The sequence below is a fragment of the Capsella rubella genome, unplaced genomic scaffold (assembly GCF_000375325.1).
Source record: "Capsella rubella cultivar Monte Gargano unplaced genomic scaffold, Caprub1_0 scaffold_6, whole genome shotgun sequence".
Taxonomy (NCBI): Eukaryota; Viridiplantae; Streptophyta; class Magnoliopsida; order Brassicales; family Brassicaceae; genus Capsella; species Capsella rubella.
This window is the reverse complement of record NW_006238918.1, coordinates 9,757,455-9,785,268: the sequence shown is the minus strand read 5'-3', so window position 1 is coordinate 9,785,268 and position 27,814 is coordinate 9,757,455. Positions and strand designations below refer to the sequence as shown.

General features: G+C 32.9%; 2 protein-coding genes and 1 long non-coding RNA gene across 4 annotated transcripts; 2 read left to right on the top strand and 1 right to left on the bottom strand.

Annotated features, from left to right (window-relative positions):
• Positions 1–1,246: 1,246 nt before the first annotated feature.
• Positions 1,247–4,878, bottom strand: LOC111830211. 2 transcript variants are annotated; one of them, XR_002833567.1, is made up of 6 exons: positions 4,788–4,878; positions 4,501–4,580; positions 4,105–4,155; positions 1,992–2,037; positions 1,618–1,809; positions 1,247–1,455 (listed from the first exon to the last, which is right to left on the bottom strand). It is a non-coding gene; the product is annotated as an uncharacterized LOC111830211 (long non-coding RNA). The 2 variants fall into 2 exon arrangements; XR_002833568.1 differs by having other exon boundaries at positions 1,618–1,783.
• A 9,604-nt stretch (positions 4,879–14,482) lies between these two features.
• LOC17881671 (probable nucleolar protein 5-1) lies at positions 14,483–15,810 on the top strand. Its single transcript, XM_006290030.2, has 4 exons — positions 14,483–14,545; positions 14,725–14,925; positions 15,008–15,511; positions 15,610–15,810. Exons 1-4 carry the CDS (start codon positions 14,483–14,485, stop codon positions 15,808–15,810), a joined length of 969 nt encoding a protein of 322 aa, XP_006290092.2.
• A 2,786-nt stretch (positions 15,811–18,596) lies between these two features.
• LOC17883013 (protein HASTY 1) lies at positions 18,597–26,575 on the top strand. The gene is made up of 22 exons (XM_006286857.2): positions 18,597–18,854; positions 19,623–19,724; positions 20,210–20,353; positions 20,422–20,502; positions 20,588–20,657; positions 20,928–20,998; positions 21,069–21,232; positions 21,319–21,390; positions 21,480–21,717; positions 22,038–22,100; positions 22,227–22,514; positions 22,591–22,704; positions 22,816–22,942; positions 23,038–23,207; positions 23,349–23,450; positions 23,952–24,055; positions 24,143–24,428; positions 24,556–24,797; positions 24,876–25,379; positions 25,467–25,761; positions 25,863–26,046; positions 26,133–26,575. The coding sequence occupies exons 1-22, from the start codon at positions 18,732–18,734 to the stop codon at positions 26,210–26,212; spliced, it is 3,624 nt and encodes a 1,207-aa protein (XP_006286919.1). The 5' UTR covers positions 18,597–18,731; the 3' UTR covers positions 26,213–26,575.
• The last annotated feature ends 1,239 nt before the right edge of the window (positions 26,576–27,814 follow it).

The window sequence follows — 27,814 nt, the reverse complement described above, 5'->3', positions numbered from 1 at the left end:
ACTAGATTAATATATTAACCCACCAAACCTAGACTCTATAACACTTAACATATCTAACTAGGTTATATTAAAAATAGTTATTATTGTTATGTTATTTATCAATCAATCAATAAATGCTTTATATGCTATATATATAAGTCTAACTATTTTAGTTGCATAGATATTTAGACTTACTATAATGTTAAACTAATGACTATCTTTAAACACAAATAGTAATTTAGATCATACTCGATCACCAGCTTTAACAAGATTCACACAAACAAACAACAATACAAATTATTGAATGAATAGTATAGACTCAAACCAAGGTTACAATTTATCGAATCTACCACAGTAATCATTAGTTGACAATGCATATATAATTCCAAAATGCGGTTTCACATGCTTAGAACTAACACCAAGGGTTTAGAGCATAAACACAAAACAAATAAATTCGAGATTCAATAATACCATTACGGTACCATAATGTGGGGTACTAGCACATACATCTAAAAATATGTGTCTACATGAAACCTCAAAGATGCATCTATTTCAGAAAATCATTACATTCAAACAGAGACAATAAGTATTTTAAACACACAATGTAATGTTTCATAGTCAAAGTAAAATCTACCTTTTCCCAATGCATGATACAAAATTCTAAAATGTCATTCACATGTTTAAAACAAGCAGAGGTTTAGAGCCTAACACAGAACAAATATTTTCAAGATTTAAGGAAATGACATTCATAATCTATAGAAGTCACAAATATGTCAAAATAAATATCTATAAGAGACTCTAAGATGCATACATTATATAGGATAAAAGACCTTAGAGAATACACAAGCATTCAAACTTAGAGATTAAAATAATCAAAACACACAATAAGCTCATGTGGAAACGCAAACACTTTTTATGATCTTGAAACTGAATATACCTAGTCTCTCGAATTGGAATCTGTCCCAGAACACATCACATCATCTTTAAGGGTTGATACAGCTAAAGCACCATAAACAACTACTTTGGAGTTAGTTGCACTAGTATAGCTAAAGAATGACAATTAACTGGAAAAAGAAACAATAATCTATTTCTATCAGAAAGTTTAAATTGATTTAACTTGAGACCAACATAAGCATGATCTCTCAGAATCAATTCCACTGACAAATTATACAATTCTTGGAAATGATATCTGGTGTATGTAATCTTGAAAAAAAGACAATGGTAAAAGTCAGATGAATTCAAAAACACACTAGTTATAACAATGCAGTTACCAATGATTAATACACTCTTCCTTATCTGCCTCACAGAAGTAAAATCAACATTTTTTCTTATCAATGATACAATAAGTTTCTAGAATTTTACAGGATAGATCAAAGGATAGTTATGCTATTAAGACAACTAAGATAATAAGTTCTGCTACACTTACAAAATCTCCATGGCATCAATGAGAATATCAACATCTTTCAAAGCACTTACCTGGAGCAAATCAAAATTAGTCAACACTATGGATTTCTCGAGAACAGACTTATAAGTTTAGACTCTGATGAATAAAAATCCATCCATTAGAAACATTATCTTCTCCATAATAAAATTTACATATATTGCTCACTATGAATTGAGAACAGCCGCCTAACATACCTTATCAACATAAAACCATATCTTTTTCAAGTGATAGCTCGGCCAAGTCAACTGAGTAAATACACGAGAAAGATATGTAAGTCGATGCAAACACATCAATGTAAACGCAAGAAAGAAGCTGGTAACTTCGAAGACAAAAGCTTTCCTAGAATCCTCGACAGACAACCTCGCAAAAGTAGCAAACATATTCGCCTGATAAGAAGAAACAAAAGCCATATAAAAAAGAGCTGACAAATCCATGAGACTATCAATATCTTACCTGAGCATTTATGTGTCTCTCGCTTATGATTTTTCATAATTATATCAACTAATTACGAACAAGTTTGTAAAGCACACACAAACAAAAAAAACGTAAAGGTTTGAAAAGCATATACCTGTCAAGAAGTCTGCTACACTTAAACTCTACTCAAAGTCATATACCTGAAAAAATCAGAATCTGTTAGTTTTCATTTTATATGAATGTTATACTTACCTTGTTCGTGCATATTCTTTGTCTTACAACTTTACAATATCGTTGAGCTCAATATCTTTGATTTGCTGGTTGTTTTTACCATCCAACAAGGTACCAAGTCTAAACAGCATGATGTTGGTATATTAGCTCTACTGTCTTGTCTTAATACTTGGATAGACATCATTGAGCCGTCGGTCTATTAGCTCTAAGTTCACTGTCTTGTTCTTTCATGTCTATTGGTTCTTTCATGTCTTTTGTCTTAAATCTCTTTCCAATTCTTTTTTCTTTTGACTCCCAAAGCCTTTCATGTCTTATGTCTTAAGTCTCATTCCCATTCTTTTGTCTTTCGACTCCCAAAGCCGAGGGTACCAAATTTGTAGCTCTACTGTCTTGTCTTAATACTTGGCTAGACATCATTGAGCCGTTGGTCTATTAGCTCTAAGTTCACTGTCTTGTTCTTTCATGTCTTTTGTCTTAATTTTCTTTCCCATTCTTTTTTCTTTTCACTCCCAAAGCCGAGGGTACCAAACTTGTGAACTCTTTGGTTCTTTCATGTCTTTTGGTTCTTTCATGTCTTGTATCTTAAATCTCATTCCCATTCTTTTGTCTTTTGACTCCCAAAGCCGAGGGTACCAAATTTGAGAACTCTTGATCTTTCATGTCTTATGTCTTAAACCTCTCATTCCCATTCTTTTGTCTTTTGAATTCCAAAGCCGAGGGTACCAAACTTGAGATCTCTTTGGTTCTTTCATGCCTTTTGTTCTTTCATGTCTATTGGCTTTTTCATGTCTTTTGTTCTTTCATGTCTATTGGTTCTTTCATGTCTTATATGTCTTAATCTCCTTTCCTTTCTTTTGTCTTTTGACTTTTAAAGCCGAGGGGTACCAAACTTTCATGTCTATTGGTTCTTTCATGTCTTATGTCTTAAATCTCATTCCCATTCTTTTATCTTTTGAATTCCAAAACCGAGGGTACCAAACTTGAGAACTCTTTGGTTCTTTCATGCCTTTTATTCTTTCATGTCTATTGGTTCTTTCATGTCTTATGTCTTAAATCTCATTCCCATTCTTTTATCTTTTGAATTCCAAAGCCGAGGGTACCAAACTTCAGAACTCTTTGGTTCTTTCATGCCTTTTGTTCTTTCATGTCTTTTGGTTCATTTATGTCTTTTGGTTCTTTAATGTCTTGTGTCTTAATCTCTTTCCCGTTCTTTTGTCTTTTGACTTTCAAACCCGAGGGTACCAAACTTGAGAACTCTTCATGTCTTTTGGTTCTTTCATGTCTTATGCCTTAATTCTCATTCCCATTCTTTTGCCTTTTGTCTTCTAAAGCCGAGGGTACCAAACTTATTTAGACGTGTGATCACCCAACAAACCGAAACCTCTTTTCCAACTCGCAACATGCATGCACTACCAAGCCCATAATTGTCTTATGTCTTTTGTCTTAAGAATTAACCCGTAGGTCATTCTCATTCAATCTCTTTATTGTTTCAAGCCGAGGGTACCAAACCGTGAGAACTTTCGTTCTTTTTTTTGCCTTTTGACTTATAAGCCATGGGATCATCCAACAAACTGAAACCTCTTTTCCAACTCGCAACAAGCATGCACTACCAAGCCCACAGTTCATAATACCTCTTGGGACAAATCGAAACCTCTTTTCCAACTCGCAACAATCATGCACTACCAATCCCACAGTTCACAATTTCCCTTGGGACAATGTCCCCAAAATAGAATCTTACAGATGACTATTACATAAGTGTCTGCCTTTGATCTTTTTTGGGATTTGAAAGAAAACAAAAACGAAAACATAAAAAAAAAAACTAAAAGCTCCAACATAAGAATCCGTAAACCAAGTAACCAAAACCAAAAACGGATATGGATTCTTATTAAAGTGAATAATCACTTTTTGTTGTTGGATCAAGAAAACAAAAACACAAAAATATGATCATAAATGGACTGATCAAGGCAGAGAACACACAAAATACAAAACCAAACCACATAAAGAAAAAGAAAAACGTGTAAAAGGCAGAGAAATACCTCGTCGAAAGCTGAGACAAGCTTCATGGGTTAGACTGAAACATAATCTCCCTGAAAACATAGTTTAAGTACAGAACAATTAGTATTGAGACAATGATCAGATTCGAGGATCAGATGAAGAAAACTAACAATTGGATCAAGAACACACAAAAACAAAAAAATCTTGATTCCAACATCACAATCTACACAAGTCAAATACTCAAATAAGATCATTAATGGACTAATCAATTGTTAAGGCAGAGAACACACAAAATACAAAACCAAACCACATGAAAAACAAAAATAAGGATAAGACAGAGACACCAAGCTTCATGGGTTAGACTCAATTCCTGTAACAAAGTTTAATTACAGAACAATTACTATCAGACAAATTAAAAACCAAAAACCCAATCTTACGTTTGCCCATCAAAGTGAAATAGAGAACTTCGAATCAGATGAAGAAACCAAGCCGTCGAATGTGCTTCAAAACCCTAGATCTGTACCATAACAAGAACGATTAGTCAATTCTAAAAACCCTAAAATAAAAATACAAAACACGAAGACGATTGGAGGAAGAAACCCTAACAGATTGTAACAGTTTCGTCCCTAAATCAACCCAAAATCAAAAACCCTAGATCATCGATACAAACATTTATAAGAACGATTACACAAAAACGCGATACAGAGTAGTTGAAATTACATACCAAATCTTAAGATTGTTTAACATGAATCTCCTCCACCGTCGTCGAAGCGTTCTTCAGAGAGAGAGAGAGAAAAAAAAAATTTGTTTCGTTACAAAATTAAAAAGTGATATTGCTTCCTAATATATAACGTTGCGTCTTGATATAACGCGTTTCAATAACAGATATAATTAAACATATATTGGCCGTTAGATTCATTAGATACTTCAATCGGACGGTTCAGCATATTTTGGACGATTAACTTTTTTTTTTTTTGAATTGGCAGTATAATTCAAACGCAGAAACAAAATAAAGGTAATGTTTTTCTCCTAAATGGTCATATTATGTATCTTGACAGTTTAGATGGGTTTCTTAATGGGCTTCTAATAACGTCCATAAATTTAAAATTCAAAATTGAAAAACTCGTCTGGCTCCTTCGCTGAAGAAAACACTTTAGGAAGAACTAGATCATTAACCTGCACTACATGCGGGTATATTTTTATGTTGATTGTTTCACATTAATATAGATTTAATAATCATTTAAACAATATGAGTATATATGTATCAATTATTTTTAATATTATTTAGACTTAGTAACCATTTAAATATGTATTAATATATTATATTATGTAGAAGTTTTATATAACATTTTAATTTTGATTTGTATTAACATAATTGTTCTTTTATTTTTATTTTGAGTATCATTTATATTATTTAAAAAATTGTGTTAATAAGAAAGAAAAAGTAAAAGTTGCATATGGTTAGTTAAATATTATTTTTAATATTTTGGTGGACAAAAAGAAAAAAAAATTGACATATTTCTAGTCTTTTTCACCTACAACAATCAGATTGAGTTTTATTAGTTAAGTTGTTGTGATATATGGTGGACACTAACTTCTATGACTTCCTCATTTTAGGAGAAATTAGGGGGTGTATTCAAAATAGCATTTTAACAGATTTGAATTTTATTGAGATTTTGATGATTTAAGGGAACTTCATATGATTTATGTAAAATCCTTTCAAATCCCACCTAAAACTATGAGATTTGGATTCTTGTATTTTTAATTACGTAAGTTCCCTTAAATCCTCTGAAATCATTTAAAATCGAATCCACAAACTGTTTTCAATAACAGTGGATTTTAAGGTGGAATTTAAAATGTTTAGTTCAATAACACTGGATTCATGAGACTTTTTAAAATCCATGATTGAATAACACAGAATTTGTAAAAAGTTTACAAATCACTTGAAATTCCACTTTGAATACATCCCCCTTAGTATCCGCAATCTCACTATTATTTGTCTTTTCTACTCACTTTATTTTAGTTAGTATACCTCTTTTAAATATAACATTATACAATATAAAATTGGAAGCTATAAGTTCCTTAAGGCGTCCAGATAAGATTTTAAACGAGCAATCGCGGTTGGCCATTTTCACTATTTGACATTTTCAAAGTCACAATATTTTCTATATTAAGTTTTTCTTTTAATGTAAAAAGGAAAAAAAAAAGATTATGAAATAAAAGAAATATATGAAAATATGGAAGTATTTCTAAATTTTATTTTAAAATTTCTAGAGATAACGTTAAATTTCTAGAAATTATTATGCCAGTTTGTCCTATAGTTTTAGCTATAAATATAGAGCCTCGGCTACAACATTAGATATCGAATTTTCACTAGGTTTATTAGTTAGCGTTGATACTACTGTTTTAAATATTGTTTTTGTTCTTTTATAATTGATTTTTCTATTATATGTTATGTTCAGTGAGTTTTTATTATTGTACTACTAAATTCCATCTGCGCTTTTTCCTACATTATTCTTCTCCCTTTCCTTCAAGATTTCCTACGAAAACAATATTTAAATGAATTTTGTAGGAAATTTTTCTTCCACTTTTTGACACGATATTTTTGTAGTGAAATTCCCCTACCAGTTATTATTTTGTAATAAATACGAAGTTTTTTTGTAGAAACTTTTTCCTTTCAAACAATTTGTAGGAATTTTCGTAGGAAATCAGCATGTTTTCTTGTAGTGATATGTATATATATATATATATATAATCCCTATATTAGTAAAAGAGAAGTACAAAAGTGCTTCCGGGTCGGGTTATTAAAATTTTTTTACCCGAAATTATGATTTTGGATACTTAGAAATTGGGTAAAAAAACGGGTTTGGATATTACTCAATAATGAGAATATCGACAACTTGAATATTTAGCATCATTAGTTAGGCTATGAAAGTGCATTAATCAACAGCTTAAATGCGAGACAAAAAATCCCACAATTTTAGGTAACTTATACCTAATTATGTATAGAGAATTGTATTAAATGAAAATTTTGAAACATTAACGCTGACTAACATAAAATCATTTTAAGGAAATAATTGTAAATCATAACTTAAGAAAATATACTTAAAAACATCTCAATCTTTACAAAAATATTCTAACAAGGAAACTACTCTAGTCTTTGCGATTTTATCGTGTGCAACTTAATTACTTATTTAAATATGGAAGTATTAATATTTTATATTTCAAATATTATTGTCGAATATTATTTGAACCCTAACTTATAGACGCTGTAAGTTATGCTATATATATATCATATGAACAAATGGTTAATCGTATCATACCTTCCACAGTTTCTTTTATTTTTAAAAATAATCTTTCTTCCGCAATGTCTCTATTACATACAATGATACGATCTAAATTACAAATACATGAAACTAAAAAACAGTATATTACCGATGAACGCTTCTTCTAAAGAACTCTTCAACACAGAACTCTCAAACCAAAAATAAAAAAGTTTCTAAGAAAAACATCGGGAGTAATAAATAATTCAACGGTCGTCCGGCTACTGTCTTTGCTCCATTTCTGAATCTTCTTATCATTTGTGTTCCCTGAGTTTTAGATATGGTACTTCTTCTCCCTTACGATATTTTAGTGTTTTACGTTCATGATTCTCGATTTGAATTTGTCTCCATTTGGCTTTAGTACCAGTGATTTGTTTTATTCGGCTACAACTTAAATTTTGCTTAAGAGATGACTGCTCCTCCTGCTAGAGCTCGTGCTGATTACGATTACCTCATTAAACTTCTTTTGATCGGAGACAGCGGTAGGTTTCTTCATCATTTCAGATCGTAATATTTGCCTTTGTTCCTTGCATTTTTTTGTAATCAGTTTATTTCTTTACCTTTTTTTTTTTTGGCTGATAGGCTTCAAGTTTTGTTTGAAGGATATGTGAGAGGCTTCTTCTACAGAACTCTTCAACATAAATGCAACATCGATTTTAAATAAGGAGCCATGATCTGGATTGTCTTTAGTTTATGATATTTTTTGGGTTTTCGGATAATATAAAGAAATGGAGGACATTGTTTAGAAGGCATAAACAAAAGAGTATCATCCAATCGACAAGAAAACATGATTGAAATCGGCTTTTTATAAAATTTAAAATGTACAAATTATTGCTCCATCTTTTTACAAACTCGCCTTACGAAGCCCATTTAGCTTAAGGCCAAAATAAACTCCTCTATTTATTATATATATATATATATATATATATACACATTAAACTATAATTTCAAAATTAATATTATTGTTATATAAAATTGTAAAAAAGACAAATGTATTATAATTACTTCCTTCTAAAATATGTCTACAAAATCATAAGATCTGTTTTACTTTTACAAACACTATATTTTATGATATTTTATAATTTTACTTTTACCAATTTACTCCTATTGAAATTTACAAACTCCATATTATCAAGCATAAATTTAAATATACACCAAAGTATAATAAAAGTAAAAAATAAAAAATATTATATTTTGAAATTATTTCCCCGCGCTGTAGTATATATAATTCGATAATCACAAAACAATACTTGAAGAAGCCTAACTTTTCATTACTCAACATTTCAAATGTAAAACCATGCAGTGTGTTTTCTCTTAATTATACTATTATAACAACAAATGAAGTAGACCTCTCAATTTGCGTTTTTTTTACAGGTATAAAAACTATATAATACAATATACATGTAAATGTAATAAAAATTTTAAAACCGATAATTTTCCCCCGCGCTGTAGCGCGGGTTCGAGCCTAGTTAAGTTTACATAACATGTGACCTTTGATCCAAAACCATAGATGCTCATGTTGTCAATGGATATAATTTGAAAAATTGAGTTTGTACAAAGGAGTAGATAAAGAACCAAACAAAAAAATTGTTAAGGTATTAGTAATTCTATTGATAAGGTATTAATAATTCTGTGTTTGTTTTGGTGTGTTTATATGTTTCTATATGTTTGTATGTAAACCTATAGTTTTAATATACAACTAGGAGTGTCAATATGGATAACCCAACTCAACTCAACTCAATACCTAATGAGTTTAGAATTAAATGGGTAATGAGTTGACTCAACTCATTTGTTTAAATAATTTGAGTCAACCCATAAACTCATTTAATCTCATGGGTTAAATGGTTAAATGAGTTGACTCATTAGTGATAATAGTAAATTAATTAAATATTCTATTAATAAATGACTCATTAGTGATAATAGTTGATTAATTAAATATTCTATTAATAAATAAATATATTATTGAATTATGATCATCATATATCATTATTATATACCATCATACCATCATTATCAATTCATCATACAATCATCACCATCATGTGTTTTTGGCGGAAAAATTATGGATTAATTTTTTGTGGAAAAACTATGATTTACCTTTTTTGGCGGGAAATCTCGGATATTTTTTTAGACGGGAAAATTACGGGTTTACGTTTTTGGCGGGAAGATTGCAAGTTACGTTTTTGGCCGGAAAATTGCGAATTTACGTTTTTGGCGGGAAAATTGTGAAGTTACGTTTTTGGCGGGAAAAATGCGAATTTACGTTTTTGGCGGGAAAATTATGGGCTTACGTTTTTGGCAGGAAAATTATGGGCTTACGTTTTTAGCGTGAAAATGGCAAGTTACGTTTTTGGCGGAAAAATTGTTTTTATGGTTTTGGCCAAGATTGTAGTGATGAAGGTGATGGTGATGATGATTATAATGATAATGATGATGATAATGATGTATGTGATGTCGATGATGTGATGATGGTGATGGTGATATCGATGATGTGATGGTGGTATGATGGTGATGATAATGATGTAATGATGTGATTCAACTAGTTTAGTATTTGAGTTGGTTTAACTCAATTGAAGAAGAATTAGTGGATTAAATGGTTAAAACAAGTAATTGAGTTGGTTTAACACAATTGAACAAGAACTATATTATCATGCAGAACAACACCAATCATGAAACTCTGTGTTCCTCTAGAGTCTACAATAGTCAAGGTCAGGGTTGCAAGTGTAACCACAAACACGACCTCGACTATCACAATACGAATGATCAACAATCGATGTCTAGGTCGGTCGAAGTACCTAAAATAGGCGGTTAAATAGATGGCCATAATGCTCACTCCTATCCCGTTAGTAATGAGCATCGTAGTATTAAAGGTTTTGATTTAACTCCATTCGGTTCTAATTTTTTCGCTTTTAAAGATTATGATCCAATAAGGTACCCAAAAAACAAGGCTCCGTTCCGGTCCCCATCCACTTCTTTTGGTTTTGGAATGTATGATCCCATTCAGACATTTGGACATTAAAAATAAAGAAAAAAAATAGTTAACCAAAAGTAGCAAAACATAAGTAAAATCTAAGCAAATGTAAACAAATTAAATTGCAAAACATAAGTAAAATCTAGGCAAATATAAGAAACACTATATACTTATTAAAGAAATTTCATGCACTAATAATGATATTCTCTCGTTTGCTCTGTATTTTCTATTTCTTCTACATTTTTTTTATCACACTTGTTGGTGATATTCTTATTCATGGCTCATATGACCGATAACGAATACTACATATGCAAAAGAGTTATGGGAATAATAGGGACTTTAATCAGTGTTTATCTCTTCATGGTGAGGGAATCGTTCCACTGGAAAAGTATTTGCATATGATGAATCTGGTTTCTATACGGAAGGCCAATTATTCATCCCCCATCGTACCATATTGATGAGATATGTCGTAAATGGCATTGGAATAATAATTCATCTTGCATTTGCATACATCACCATTTTTGTAATATTTGGCAAAAAGCAGATAATCCTACTTGTTGTTTAACGGAGTTCATGTCATTGGCCATCATCGCGTGCTTCCTAATGACGTTATACTAGAAAACGGTAAATCCTAACAAAACAAAAGAGGATCACTGTGACTATGGTATGTGTTTTTTTTTTGTTTTTTTTAACTATGGTGTATGTATTGCATGCTGTTTAAAAAATATTGTCTTCCTTTGATATGTTTGAACTTTTAAATAACATGTGTAACTGAAAGAAAAAAGAAAAAAAAACTTTGTGCGATTCTTTAATTTATGGGATTCATTTTTGGCTCACCATTTTTTGATTTTGCTATTTTCCCAAATTTTCTTTCAAATAGCCATGTTTTACAATTCAAAAAAAACTTTAAAAAAATATAAAAAATTAATACAATTCATACTTAATAACAATTACTATACCCTACAAAAAGATAGAACCAAATCAACCCAAACATTATATAGAATTGTGTATTTGTATAAAATAAAAATTGTATATATATAATGAAAACAAACCTAACTACTTGAATTGTTCGTTGTGGGCAGCTTTGTCCTCTTACCATATCCTTTTTGGACAAAATCTCATCAAGATACTCACAATGGTCTCTATGGTATTCGATCCATACAAACAAACTGTCTTATCAATCCTTTTTTCTCTTATCCTAATCCCAACAATGTGTCCTTCAACTTCTCATTGTCTCTTTCCTCTTATTTTACATGACCTTCAAACTTCTTCTCTATTTCTTCTTTATCTTTCTTAATCTTTGCCACACATTTTCTTTGTTGTCAAAAGCATCTTTGTCACATTAACCACCGTTTCCACATACCTTTTGTGCTTTTCCTCAAGCTTTTAGACAAAGATTATATAAGTTTAGTATTGTGGAATCCACTCTCTGTAATCTCTTTGACCATACCTCGATATGTTTCGTTTGTCATTGGAATCTTCTCCTTAAGCAATGCTTGACGTTCCTCAAAATGTTTACCTTCCTCAAAATGTTTACTTTCTATTCTCTTCAACTCTCACTCTTTCTCGGTCACACTTGTTCGGTTACTTATTCATCAAGCTCTCTATCTCTTCTTTTTCATCTCTACTTCATTACGTACACTCTCTACCGTTACTTCCAAATCTAGATTCCTTCGATGCAACATCTTTACCGGTCTCTTCCATTGTATTCTCTTTCTCCTTCGTCGTCTTGTATACTATTCTAGGGTTAACATTTATATCCAATATATTATATACTAAGATTGTAATTTTCATATATTCCATATATTATTTTCCAGAAATTTATATTTCAAAATTTATTATATATAACTTTTCCAAAAATTACAAAAATTAATATTTTTATTTTTCTCTATATTCATTTCATTTTTGTTAATATATATGTATAGAAAAAATCAGAATTTAAAAATGTTAGTTTATGAGATAGCAAAAATGTTAAATATTGAGATGTCGAATCTTAATTGGTCGTTTAAAATCCTATGTGGACGCCTTTAGGAGCTTATAACTTCAACTTTTATATAGTATAGATAAATTAATCATTAATTTATAAATATATAAAATTAAAATTATTTATTAACTAGGGTAAATAAATATATTACCCTATAACTAGAAACATATAGCGCTATTATCCTATTATAGCCATATATCTAGTCAAGTAGACTTTTATAACTAGAAACTTATAGCTTCGACTTCTAATAAAGTGTTATTTAAACATTAATCAGATTAACAGTACTATACATATAACCTGTCTATTTTTATATGTTAGTGATCTAAATATCTCAATATTTAACATTTTCGAAATTATATTTGTTTTCTATTTCTAAGATTTATTTGCAAAAAAGTAAAAAATACGATATATGGAAAAAAATATATAGAAAGTAATTTGAATAATTGTTTTTGAGTAAATTCCTTATTTTAAAATGTAAAAATTCTAAAAATCTAGCCTGACAATTTAGCTATAAATATAAGGTTTTCACCACCACATTAGAATACAGTATAGTTGATTTGATAGAATTAAATTTGTAGCTCCAATTAATTATTTTCTTTGTAATTCATATTTTTGATTATATTTTTTTTTGAATTTGCCTTCTTTTAAGATGCTTATCATCAGATGATTTTGTGCATATATTTCATTCAAAGTTATCGATAAATTTCTTTAGTTATGTTGTATTATTATACTGCTTTGATTATTTAGTACAGGTCTAACTTTTTAATTTGTTTTGTTTTGTAACTGGAGTACTTTCTATATTGGTACATTTGATCGTAAAAGCAAAGGAATTGGATATGAGGTTAGGCGGACCACAATCCGTTTAAAAAATAAAAACAAATACCATATATGGAATTTAGAGAAATCCAATATTATGGAATATTTTTAAAATTATTTTTCGCTTTCAAAATAATAAACGTATAAAATTAATTAACATATTAAATTTAAAGTTAAAAAAAAATTAGAAACGAAACAAATTAGTTTCTATAACTAAGATACTTTCATAAAGGAAAAACCAAGATATATGGAAGTCAGAGAAATATAAAATTTTAAAAATAATATGTTTTATGTAATAAAGCAAAATATAAAAGAAATATTCAAATATATGAAAACATTTAAATATTTTTTTTAAAGTTCTCAGTTTCTAAAATTATTTAATAGAATTACAAAAATATTTATAAGAATCTACCATTATCTCAATAAATGTTTTAGTATTCAAGCTTTAATCATAATACCCATATTACTGGCTGATATTTTTAAAATTTAAATTTTAATATCAATAAATAATTGAGGGGAGAAAATATAACTATATATATTGAAGCAAAATGTGAATATCTAATTTTATTGATACACATAAAGGGAAAATAGTTATTATGAGTTTTTTAACCTAATCAAAATAACAATATTTTAAATACTTAGATATACATATAACCTAAGCGGTGTATTAATGGCTTAGATATACATGTTTTACATAACTTTAGGCTGAATCATATGTGAACAGCCTAAGGAGCTTATATATAGCTTCAACTTTTATATAGTATAGACTAGGTTGATAACTCGCGTTACGCACGGGTATATTTGTATTGATTGTTTAAAATTGTTATAGATTTAGTAATCATTTAAATGCGCAAGTATGTATGTGGACGCCTTTAGGAGCTTTTAGCTTTTATATAGTATAGATTTTTCATTTTTTTTTTTACATGATGAGGCCAAATCTACTGATATATGCACATGTTTATTATCTTTGGAATAATAAATATATTTTTTTTTAACAAGGAATAATAAATATTTTTACACCATATCTTTTCTCTTAAAAATACATCGTTTGGTGCACAAGAAAAAAGAAGAAAAGTATCGTTTAAAATAGTTAAAATAATCCTTTTCCTTTTATGTTTAAGCAATAACCAAAATTCTTCTTATGATAATAAATTTATAGAGTTGACGACACAATATAGGTTAGGCATCTCTAAAACTTCTTCTACGGCACCAATACACCAAATATATAACCCTAGCAAACTAGTCCCTCCTATTATAGGTTCTGAATCTCTCAATCTATCTCTAGCTTCTGTATTGGAGAATCACGATCTAAGCTTAGCTCCAATATGAGTTTGGGGTTGTCTAAAAGCCTAGCTGGATACAAACTAGACTTCAGCTCTGATGAAAAGGTAGCCCTAGCTCTAGTTTATATTGTCTTCTATTTAGTAATCTTGATTACAACTTGTTCTATACGTTTAGGGTTAGTGTAACTTTTGTAATTATGTAACTTCTTAGCATCAATGTTCAATGTTAGGGTTTAAATTGTTACTTATATATGATCCCCTCATAATTTTATGTTTTTTGTTAGGTGGAGACCCTGGTGATTAAAGCTATAGGTCAGCTTGATGATCTTGATAAACAGCTTAACAATTACGCAAGGAGTGTTCGTGAATGGTACACTTTGCATTTTCCTGAGCTTGCTAGGATCGTACATGACCAAATCCTATATGCCAAAGCTGTGAAACTTATGGGAGATCGGACTAATGCTGCAAAGCTTGACTTCTCTGAGGTATAAACCATGTTTTCACCATTCTCTAGTAAATTATTTTGTTCATGATTTGTTACTTAGTTATATATGCCTCATCTCGCAGATATTGAGTGATGAAGATGAAGCAAAACTAAAAGAGGCGGCTGTGACATCTACTGGATCAACTGAAGTCATGAGTGAACTTGATTTTACGCACATTGATGAACTCTGTGACCATGTTCTGTCTCTTTCTGAGTACAAACTTCAGCTTCATGACTTCTTGAAGAGTAGAATGAACACAATTGCACCAAACCTAACTGCCCTTGTAGGTGAGATGGTTGGTGCTCGGCTAATTTCTCGTGGTGGTAGTTTGTTGAAACTCTCAAAGCTACCTGGGAGCAAGATTCAGATTCTTGGAGCTGAAAAGGCCCTAAGGAGAGCCTTGAGGACAAATCACAACACTCCCAAGTATGGTGTAATGTACAACGCACCTCTTGTTGCACAAGCTACACCAAAGTGCAAGGCTAAGATAGCTAGGTCACTAGCTGCAAAAGCTGCTCTTGCTGTCCGTTGTGATGCTCTTGGTGATGGCCAAGACAACACTGTGGGAGTGCAATGCCGCTTAAAGGTACTCTTCAGTATCTTTCCTCTCCTGCTAAAAGATTCTAGCTATATCTAATTGATGGTTAATTAATTAATTACCATTTGGTCTAATTTTTATGACAGATGGAAGAACGGTTGAGAGATCTTGAAGGAAGAGGGTTAGGAGATATGTCTGATGATGGGGAAGAAACTGAAACTGAGGAGCCTCCGAAGAAGAAGAAGAAGACAGAACCCGAAGAAACGGAACACGAGAAACAGAAGAAAATTATAATCTTGATTTTCTTGATTTTTCTGATCTATTTGGCTTATTTAAACTGGCCGTGAGTACATGTTTAGTTTCTCTCCGTTTTGTCAGGAACAAAAAATGTTTGTCTTCTGCTGCGTCAGGTGTGGTTTCTTGTTTTTTATCTTTTGCCTTGGGTGTTAAGTAAGGTTTGCTACAGCAAGAGTTACAAAGACCTAATTTAAGTTTGTATGTGTCGTCACTACGACATCTTTAATTCTCTCTACAATACATATCTTGTTGTGTTGCTTCTACTCTCCTTCTCACTCTCATTCTCTCTTCCTCGTCTCCTGTAAGAAACGTGAACCCAAACAGTAACGAGCGGTGACTTGCTCTCAACGCAATCAAATGGGATTTTCCAAAGTCTCTCTATCTCTGTGTTCTCTCCATAGCCAACGTAGCCGTCTTCGTAACCTCTCTCTCCAAGAGTTCCGATGTTGTTTACTCTTTCTCCAGCTACTCTCAAGAAAATATCAGGAGATAGATTTGGGAAAGCACTAGCCATATATAGCACCAAGCTAGAAGCTTTACGTACCAAGGAGTTCTAGATTTGGGATACAAAGTTAGCTCTTTGGTTTGAGAATTAATCTTTGAGATTTTTTTCCTTTTCTCTTTTTGACTCCTTGCTATCAACTAACTAAGGTAGTGTAAATCTGCGGCTTGATATAGATGATATCTTCCCCGTTCTTAATTTGCAGCAAGAACAAGAACAAGTCTTCAACAATGAAGCACTATTAGGAGTTTTTTTCAGCAAAAATCAGAACAGTTGTGTACCGTTGGAGACCAAAGGAATTGTGGGATTGTGAAAAGTTAGCTCCTTAAGCAAAGAATATATGAGCATTTAGATGATGATTAGTGAGGGGTAAGCTTTAGAATATAAACTTTATTTGATCTAGTTTGTTGATTGTGTTTGATAGAATTTGTGATTGTCAATAGGGGAAGTTTGTTTCTCTTTGTCCTCCATCTCATAAGAAATTAGTACTCATGTTGTGTGAGAGTAGTAAGTAGTAGTTGATGTTGTTAACTAATATTTGGTTTGGATTATTCTTTATAAGACATGTTGGCCCTATTCTTTTTCCTGTAGCTGGCGACAGAAACCACGACAACGACACAATATTGTTCGTTTGCTTGTTGCCGGTACAGTGACCGGTTACATTGACTATCGTCAATGATCGTAATTTCACGTTGTTTAGTAATTGGTTTAAAAAACGTGGGCGACAACTTTTAAAAAATTATCTAATTACTAAAATACTTTTGTTACTTTTGTAAAATCACAAAGAATGACCTAACCCTAAAATCCGAAATTATCTTTTTCGTTGGATTTAAATTTCTCTTACTTCTCTCCTTGTTCTTCTTCATTGGATTCTTATATCTCTCTTATATTCTCTTCTTCGTCAGACGATTCTAGTTTTCGTAAGCTTTTCATTTCCTAAGCTCCAATTCGATTTGTATGATTGTGAGAAAATTTTGTTTTGTTTTGGTGGGTTAGATGTTGCTTAATATTGGCGGGTTGGAACTTTGAACTGTTATCCATATCTGTGAATTGGGTTCTTCGAATTCTGATATGAAACCATTTGATTTTTTATTTTTTGAAATCAGGTTTTCAGATCTAGCATTGAATTATCAATTTAAGAGTATAATTATCAATTTAAGAGTATAATACTAGTTTTGTGTGTGTGTTATCTTATAGTAGAAGAGAAAGACAAAAGATCCAAAGGTGGAGAAACTCTAGGAGCAACAATTTGTGAAGGAGAGAAAAAATCATTGGATACAATGAAAAGGAAACTTGATGAAGTTTTGAGCGTTATTTTGAAATTTGCAGCGGATACAATAAATTTGTGAGAATGTTAGTTAACAAGGGTAAGCTCAATAATGAGTGATGATGATCTATATTGGCCTTATTTCAAAGATTGCATTGAGCACTTGATGGAACTCACATCCCAGTACGGCCTCCTACTACAAATGCAATAGCTTACAAAGGAAAGAAATTGGAACCAACAATAAATGTCCTTGCAATATGTCTTTAATATGAAATTCATATATGCATATGTTGGTGTACAAGATATAGCTCACGATACAAAGGTAACTCATTGTGCGAAGAAGGAAGTTTCTTTTGTCCTCCACAAAATGGAAAGTTTTATTTGGTAGACTCTGGATATACCACAAGGACAATATATCTTGGTTTGCATTGTCGAGTTCGATATCACCTTGATCAGTTTGATAGAGGATGACCTCCAACAAACACGCGAGAGTTGTTTAATGAAAAACATTTATGACTACAATCAGTAGTTAAGATGACTTTTGGAGTTTAGAAAGCAAAATGGAGAATTTGAAATCGTAAACATCCTACGTGGATCAAGATTGTCACAACGACCACGACACTACACAACTTCATACGTGAATCACATCGAGAGGATTATGCTTTTATAGAACAGAAGAATTTCATATTCTTAGCGATGAAGAAGAAGACAACGATGATGTTGATGATGATGATGATGATAATCATGGTTGCAAAAAAAAAAACAATATATGTATAAATAGCTCTAAGAAACATAGAACCAAAAATTAGTTTCATCACCTTCTTCCTCCGAGGTTGATGATGGTTCCAATAGAGTTGTTGATGATGATGATGATGATAATAATTACGAACCAAACATGGTAATAAATAACAAAAAGGAAGTAAATATTTTTAATATTCAACACAATATTACAACCATTTAAAAAACAAAAACAAATCTTTTTAAAACGCTAAATTTGTTAAAAAATCCACAAAACCCGAATAAAATTTTTTCTCCTAGTCCGGCTTAGTCCAAATCTTTAATTCTAAATCACTTTTAAAAACCGGAGAAACCACATTCTCCTCTCTCTCTCTCTCTCTCTCTCGCTGTTGATTTTGGAAGACGAATCTTCTTTGCGCGTTAGGGTATTACGATCGGAGGGAAGCTTTTGTTCGCCGGAATCAATGGATGCTACCAATAACACCACCAACACCACGGCGAGTAATGTCGCCCAAGCGATTCTCGCCGTTCTCGATTATAACTCTACTCCCGATGCTCGTAAAGCCGCCGTTGCATTCCTCGAATCTGTATAATTACACTTCCCCTCTCTTCTTCTTCTTCTTCTTCTTCTTCCTTAATTTTTTTCAGTTTTCCAAAATCTGTTCTGTGATCGATTTGCGTCTGTACTGTAATTTCCGGTGTATGTGTGTTTTTTTTTTGTAGCTTTGTGTTGCTTTCACTGGTTTTAGGTATTTGTGTTTGCGATTCTCTGAGGTTTATATGTGAATGCTGAGGCTTTGCTAGATTTGAGGCTTAAATTTACCAGTGATCCTGCTTTGAGGGTTTCTTTTGTTGTGCATAATTAAGATTTAAGGATTTGCCTAGCTTTTGTTTTTTTAAGGGTTTGTTGTGTTTTCTGATTGCTGTTTATCTGAGTGGTTCTGCTTGTTGAGGCGTGTTTTAAGGTTTGATTACTAGTGATCCTCGTTTAAGATTTCTTTCAAGCTCTTGTTTAGCTTATGGTTCCTCTCAGATGTTTGGCGTTTAAAGTTTCCTTCAACTCTAGTTAGGACTTAGGAAAGCTTGATTCATTTTGATAAGTTCATATGACTTGAGTTATTTTCTCATTTGTGGTTTAAATTGGTGAGGAGTTTTGATTGAGGTTTAAACATGCGGCAATTAATTGCAAAATCTGTTTTTGAGCCTAAATTTCTTGCAGCGATCACTGTTTTGGGAAGCATGAATCTTGTTCAGTTTATTAGATTGTTTCTTGAATACCCCTGAGGGTTTTACAAACTTCTTTTCACTTGTTTTGATTGAACTGTTCGTGTTCTGTTTTGTTACAATAACTGCAGATTAAATCTGGAGATATCAGGGTTCTAGCAAATATTTCCCTACTTCTAGTGAAAAAGGAGTGCTCTTCGGAAATTCGACTGCATGCCTTCAAAATGTTACAGGTTTGTGCAAAGCTATATTACTTTCGAATATCAATAGAATATCTATTAACTGCTGTTTCTGAGTTAAACCGGGAAATTTTAGATGTTAGGGCGAAAGGATAGATATAAGTCCTTGCTTTGGTCTTTGGTTGCCTTTTTCAAGTTCAAAACTCGCAGTCAATTTTCAGTTTCCAAATAGTCAGGAGGTTCTGTATGAAAATAGTATCCTACAGAATGAGATACTGCGGAGAACTCTTCTAGGAAACTAATTGGCTTGCATGTCAAATTTTGATGGATTTCTTCAGCATTGTTTTGGTAAACTTAATTTAATGACTTTATGTCAGTGCTATAATGAGATTACCATATCAGTATTTAAATTTTGCATATATCTCAACCCTTCGGAATATCTCAGTGCATCATGTTGTGTGCTACATCTATACATGAAAATTGCAAACATTATATTAAGAAGAGCATACCAACCTTATTGGATATTTCTCTCTTTGCAGCATTTGGTTAGACTACGGTGGGAGGAATTAAGCCCCTCAGAGCGCAGGGATTTTGCTAAGCTCTCTGTGGAACTAATGTCTGAGACTGCTAGTCCATGTGAGGAGTGGTCTCTGAAGAGTCAGTCAGCTGCCCTTGTAGCTGAGGTAGTTCAAGTTTGTTAATGTTTGCATTCATTCAATTTGTGTGGATTAATATTCGTTTCTTCATACAGATAGTTAGAAGAGAAGGCCCCGATCTTTGGCAGGAGTTGTTTCCCTCACTAGCTTCCTTGTCTGCACAGGGACCTTTACAAGTATAATGCTTTCTCATTTAGTTAGTTAGTACCTTTTTTTTTAAGGTAGACATGTAAACTGTTACTGAATAATCATAAATACCAGGCTGAAGTCGTCTCAATGATGCTGCGATGGCTACCTGAAGATATAACAGTTCACAATGAAGACTTGGAAGGTATTTAAGAGTGAATTTTTTGTTAGTGCTATAATAGTCAGGTTGCAAACACACATATTTGCTAACCTTTGAAATTTTATTATATTCTAAATGCAAACTTTCAGTCGTTGGTCGACTGACATATTTTGGAAAATAGCACCTTAATGTGAATAGTTTTTATGTTGCCTTACTGATTAATTTCACACAAATTTCTTAGAAGTACCTTGTGGGTCTAAATTTTCATCTAAACTGCCTGTTCCTCTCTAACTTCTACTTGGACTTTCTCTTCAGGTGACAGGCGTCGGTTATTGTTGCGTGGACTTACTCAATCTCTGCCTGAGATTTTGCCTTTATTGTATAATGTATGCTGCATTTTTTTCACTAATTTATGTTGTTTGTTTTAGCGGTAATTTGATTCATTACATAATGCAGCTTCTCGAGAGACACTTTGGAGCTGCCATGAGTGAAGCTAGTAGGCAACAGGTTGAATTGGCAAAACAGCATGCAGCTGCGGTTATAGCTTGTTTAAATGCCATCAATGCATATGCCGAATGGGCTCCTGTTCTAGATCTTTCCAGATATGGAATTATCAATGGGTATGGTTTTCTCATATAGAAAAAAATATACAGACCATCAGTATGCAAATATATTTTGCTAAACGTGCTCCCTAAATTTGTAATAGGTGTGGTGCTTTACTTTCTTCTCATGACTTCCGTCTTCATGCTTGTGAGTTTTTCAAAATTGTCTGCTCAAGGTATGCAACTGGGCTGTTTGGCCGGATATATTTATATTATGATTAGTATTTGAAAATTGAAAGAAAAAAAAAACTTTCCTTGTCTGCAGAAAAAGACCCAGTGATGCTCCTGGTGCTGAATTCGATTCTGCAATCAGCAGTCTGTTTCAGAGTCTGATGAATGTCTCCAGAGAATTCTTATACAGATCAGCCTCAAATGCTGGGGTTATAGATGACAGTGATTATGAGTTTGCTGAGTGCATATGTGAAAGTTTGGTTTCTTTAGGCTCAACAAACTTGCAATGTATTGCTGCTGATGTTGGTGTTCTGGCTTTATACCTTCAACAGGTACTGGCATCGTTATGTAATTGTATTTAAATAATGAAATGGAAGTTGTCTATAATGCTCATGGAAAACCTGGGAAGTAAATAATCAGCTAGGATGTAGGCTGTACTTTGTTTCAGGATGGACTAGTTCTTAGATAACGTAACCGGTTCTTTCTTATCATGAGCCAACCTTTCAAAAGCTTGATTATCTTATCCTAATCTTGTTCCTCATTTAGCCGAGTCCATGTTCTGTGACAATGTGATTTATGGCCATTTTTTGTATTATTTTGCACTATTTAATCTGTTACTTGCTTGACTATTTAATTTCTTTTTTTATCGTAGATGCTTGGTTTCTTTCAACACTTTAAGTTGGGTCTTCACTTTGAAGCAATGCAGTTCTGGCTGGTATGTGGTATTCTATGTTAAGCACTTCTCCCAAGTCCCAAGCCTACCATCCACTGGAAAATATCAACCACAGACATAGTAAAGATTTTTGGGCTGACATTTGTGCTCTTCTGCATTGTCTTGTAGGCATTAATGAGGGATTTACTTTCAAAGCCGAAGGCTGCCGCTAATCTAAGTGGAGAGGGATCAGCAGTTGGTGGTGTTCAGAGTTCAAGCCATGCTGAGAACGAAAAGAAAAAGATTCTTAGTCTTATAAATGATGATATCTCTTGCGCAATCCTGGATGTATCTTTCCAGCGGATGCTCAAGAAAGAAAAAGTCCCTCCTCGGATTGCTCTTTCTCTTGGACCACTGGAACTGTGGAGTGATGAGTTCGATGGAAAGGGAGACTTTGGCCATTACCGATCAAGGCTTGTAAGTTCCTGAGAAAAATGCATTAGATAGTACTTCGCAAACACACATTAACCAGAAACTTGTTTATTTGGCGCAGTTAGAATTGATCAAGATTGTTGCTTCTCACAAGCCCCTTGTTTCTAGTACCAAAATAGCCGAAAGGATTATCACTCTCATTAAAGATCTGCTGGGTTCTCCAGTTCAACTTCAGGTTTTTTCACTGTCTTGCTTCTTGCTGCTGAGTTTTTCACAATATTTTACTTCTGATAGCTGTGATATACAGTATTTATAAGTAATTTTGATACAAAACGTGCATTTTCAGGATGTAGCAGTACTGGACAGTCAGCAATTGGCTTTTGATTCTATTGTGGCAACGGTGTTTGATGGGTCAAATGAGTTTGCTGGTGGTAGTTCTGAAGTCCATTTTTCATTGCGTGGAATATTTGAAGGTATGTGGTACCATATTTTACATTCTCCAACTTTTGTTTACTTTTCACATTTTTAAAACCCCGTTAATTCATTCTGGGGTTGTTGATATAAGCAGGCTTGCTTCAGCAGCTTCTCTCTTTGAAATGGACTGAGCCGGAACTTATAAAAATGCATGCACACTATCTGGATGCAGTTGGTCCCTTTCTCAAGTATTTCCCAGATGCAGTTGGGAGTGTTATCAACAAATTATTTGAACTTCTTACCTCTCTTCCATACATTGTCAAGGTTTCCTACTGTTACATATCTTCCGTGTTTGAATTTATCCATGCATATGCATATATATACAAACAATATGATCAATATCCAATGTACATTGCCTAAAGTCAAGAAGTGAATGAGTAAATTTATAGCATGTTATCTTGGCAGGATCCAGCAACTAGTACTTCAAGAGTTGCAAGATTACAGATTTGTACGTCTTTTATACGGATAGCCAAAGCCGCTGAAAAAAGTGTTCTGCCTCACATGAAGGTAAATCTGATCTCTCACTCCATCCCTTTAGAGACTCAAATTCAAATCCTGGACTTACTTTTATTCAGATCTTAACGCTAGAAAGTTCTCATGTGATTTGAGAAGCTTGCCGTATGCTCCTGATATATATTGGAGACCTTGTATAGGAAAATCTTTGAGCTGGTTATTCGTTTCAGGATTTGAATAAGAGGTGTTTGGTTTACACGTCTTGTTTATATTAAACCAAGATAATACCTATTGTTGGTTATTGATCTTATATTGTGCAGCACACCTATTCATGATTAGTTAGACTATGACTTCATTTGTGTGCTAAAAGGATGAACTTATATTGGGAAGGTCGCCTATCCACAAATTATGAAAGTATTACTCATATGAACACTTGTCCATTGTGACACCTGTACTCCACAACTTTTCGTTTGTATTGTTTCAGATTTTCCTCTCGAAATTATCCTTTTATGTGATACGATTTTCATGGTAACCCTCATTCATGCGTTGGTACAGACTATTGCTGATACAATGGCATATATGCAAAGAGAAGGAACTTTGCTCCGCGGGGAGCATAACATTTTGGGTGAAGCATTTCTTGTTATGGCTTCAGCAGCAGGGTAACGCGATTTTTTATTATTTTTTTTGTTGCATTTATCCAGCATCAAGTTTATCATGTTCTGAGATTAAGTCTGAACTTGGTGCAGAGCTCAACAGCAGCAAGAAGTTCTTGCTTGGTTACTGGAGCCATTGAGCCAACAGTGGGTCCAATCAGAATGGCAGAATAATTATCTATCAGATCCTATGGGGTTTGTTCGTCTTTGCTCCAATAAACCCTTCATGTGGTCTTTGTTCCACACTGTTACATTCTTTGAGAAGGCTCTTAAGAGAAGTGGACATGGAAAAAGCAACTTGAATTCAACCTCGGTAACAAGTCAAGATTTGCATCCTATGGCTCATCATCTATCTTGGATGTTGCCACCTCTCTTAAAAGTATGTGTATATATTCTCAAACCTTAGATATTCTTAGTTAACACGTAACTAAACTTGGTTGCTACCAAAACCTGGTCAGGATTTCTTCAAATTAACACGTTAACATTTATTTATCCTGTTTTTTCAGCTTCTCCGCGTTATCCATTCCCTTTGGTCTCCCTCAGTATATCAAACTCTACCCCCAGAGATGAGGGCAGCTATGACAATGCCTGATGTAGAGCGATATAGTCTCCTTGGGGAAGCAAATCCTAAATTGTCAAAAGTCTCTTCTGTTTATGCTGATGGATCTTTTGATGGTGGTAAAGAAGGACAATCAGAGGTAAATGAAGCCAATGTGCGAAATTGGTTGAAAGGTGTCCGAGATAGTGGGTAAGTGGTCTACTTACCTCCTTTAGGTCTTACTTATAGCATTTTTTATATTTCGTCTCATCTCCTGGTTAAATGCAGATACTATGTGTTGGGTCTATCGGCAACAATTGGAGATACATTCTTCAAATGCCTAGATGCCAACTATGTCGCAGTGGCACTCATGGAGAACCTGCAGTCGATGGAGTTCAGGCACATAAGACAGCTTATTCATGCCTTTGTAGTTTCTATAGTTAAATCTTGTCCGGCTGATATGTGGGATTCATGGCTTGAAGTGCTCCTGCAGCCATTGCTTATTCGTTGTCAGCAAGCTACTAGCTCATCTTGGGCCAGTCTTATGCGTGAGGGCAGAGCACAAGTTCCAGATTCGTTTGGTGTACAAAATGGGCCTGACATGAAACTTGAAGTAATGGAAGAGAAACTTCTGAGGGAATTAACTAGGGAGATTGCCACCCTTCTTTCAACAATAGCTTCTCCTGGGTTAAACCCTGGGCTTCCAATTTTGGAGCATTCAGGCCATGTTGGCCGTGTGGACATGTCTACTCTCAAGGATTTGCTTGCATTCAAATCCAACTCTCTTGTGGGGTATGTACACTGTTCTCTCTTTTTCAACTTCTTTCCATGGTTAACTTTTGGATGAGAAGAAGAGTTAACAATGTATCGTATTTGCAGGTTCCTTTTAAATCACAAAAACATGGCTCTCCCAGCACTGCAGTTCTGTTTGGAAGTATTTACATGGACAGATGGGGAAGCAACCACCAAAGTCTGTTGCTTTTGTGGTGTTATTGTCCTTCTAGCAATTCTAACAAACAATGTGGAACTCAGAGAATTTGTGTCAAAAGATTTGTTTTATGCGGTCATTAAAAGCTTAGCCATGGAGTCCAATGCCGTTAACAGTGCTGATCTAGTCTATCTATGCCGTGAAATATTTTTTTACCTCGCTGACAGAGACCCAGCTCCCCGTCAGGTCAGTATTCTTACAGGATTAATCACTCTCAAGTCCTTCTGCTATTTTTTGATGTATTATGAAATCTGACTTTGGTGTAAAATGTTTCTTGGTTATATCAGGTCTTACTTTCACTCCCTTGTCTCACTCCCAACGACTTGCGTGCTTTTGAAGAATCTATGGCGAAAACTCCAAGTCCTAAAGAGCAGAAGCAGCTCATGAAAAGCTTGTTGGTGTTAGGTACAGGGAATAACTTAAAAGCGCTTGCTGCTCAGAAAACCGTTAATGTTATCACAAATGTCACTTGTAAGCATCCCTACACTCTTCTTCTATACGACTTAAAGTTTCATACGAAGAAGTCTCAAACTTTTGACATTTTCTATTTTCTATAGTGAGGTCGCGTGGACCAGCAAACACATCCGAAGCTAAAGAAAACGAAGGCGAAACAATTGGGCTGGCCAGTGTTTTGTGAGGTGAAACCAAACTAGAATATGAAGTTAAAGAGAGGCAAGAGGATGAGTTTTTACAACAAAGAACCCAAGTTGTACAGATATGTATATTTAGTCGGGAAAGAAGATTTTGCGAAAGGTAACAAGAAGCAGCGTTTTGGTTGTTTTAACACACAAATGTGTAAGATGCATAAGCGAAGAGGTTTGGCATATCAAAACTTATCGATATTGCGATGCCTATGTCTCTATAAAGTTATTTGTATGTTGTACACAAATCCAGAAACCTTGACACATCCATGGTTGATGTAGAGAAAGCTCTAGGCCCTGAATGTTTGGAAGATTTTTTTAAGTTGTTTTTAGATTTTTTAGACTTTAGTTTTTGGTTTTTGGATTTTGGATTTTTTGCAAAATTATTAATATGAAAAGCAAATGATAATTATTATTTTTCTAGATAGAAAAGAAGTGTCGTAGAACAAAATCTCATTCAAGAGGGATTTTGGATTTCATTAAAGAAATTGGTAAAGTCTCTTCGAATCTTGATTTTCTGTTATGTAGAAAATTCATTTTTTATTAAAGTTTTGAATTAATAAATAAATGGTTTTTGGAAAAACAAAAACTATTTTGAAAAACAACAACCATTTAAGGTCTTAAGTGTTACGCCTAGTATTCACTCCATTTTTTTAAATAATATTTTATCCAATAAATTTCATTATAAGTGATGTTTTCATTTTTCTATGTAAAAATTTATTGTATTTAATATTTGTAACCAATCATATTTTACATTATATTCTTTTATTGGTTGAATTCATATTAGACTATTATTTAGTGATGTTATATTGAAAATGGGTAAATTATATGTTTTATTAATTGGTGTGCCTTTGACCAAAAAAAATAAAATAATTGGTATGTCAAAACTATAAACATCATTTTAAATTGAAAAAAAGAAGTACTTTTTGGCTTTTTATTGTTTTAAATCTTATATCTCTAGACTCTAGCAATCAAAACAGAGCCTAACCAATGAAATTCTAATGGTACAAAAAAAAGCAAAATCAGTTAATTAGTCTGCAAGATAATAGCCTTTTAGTAACCATAAGATATTCAGATTATCCAATCATTCGATATGAAATTTGGGCACAAAAATATCAAGAATGACGGGAGATGATATCACTTATTTACTATTTTTTCTTAGACTATCTCCGATGTATATCTTTCTTATTTAGTATTTACTCTAAAATAGAGCAATGTTAGTGTAAAACATATAGTAGAGAATAGAGTAACTTATAAAGTTACTCTATTTTAGAGTAAAATATAGAATAGGGTTGGAGCAAATGTTACTTTATAATATAGTTTTGACACTTAACATAGAATGGGGTTGGAGATGCATTTAGACCAACTTCACTAGAAAAACCCTTAAAAGTTGCTTCTAATTAAACTAACTTTTTTTTTTTACATCATCACAAATTATAAGTCTCTCTTTAAAAAGGACCAGACTCGAACCCGAATATGCTGAGAAGACAACAGAGGTGAGAACCATTAGCCCACTTACTCTTTCTTAAACTAATCATATATTAATATTAAACTAATCATATTTCCACTATAGAACTCTAACAACAACGACATGCAGA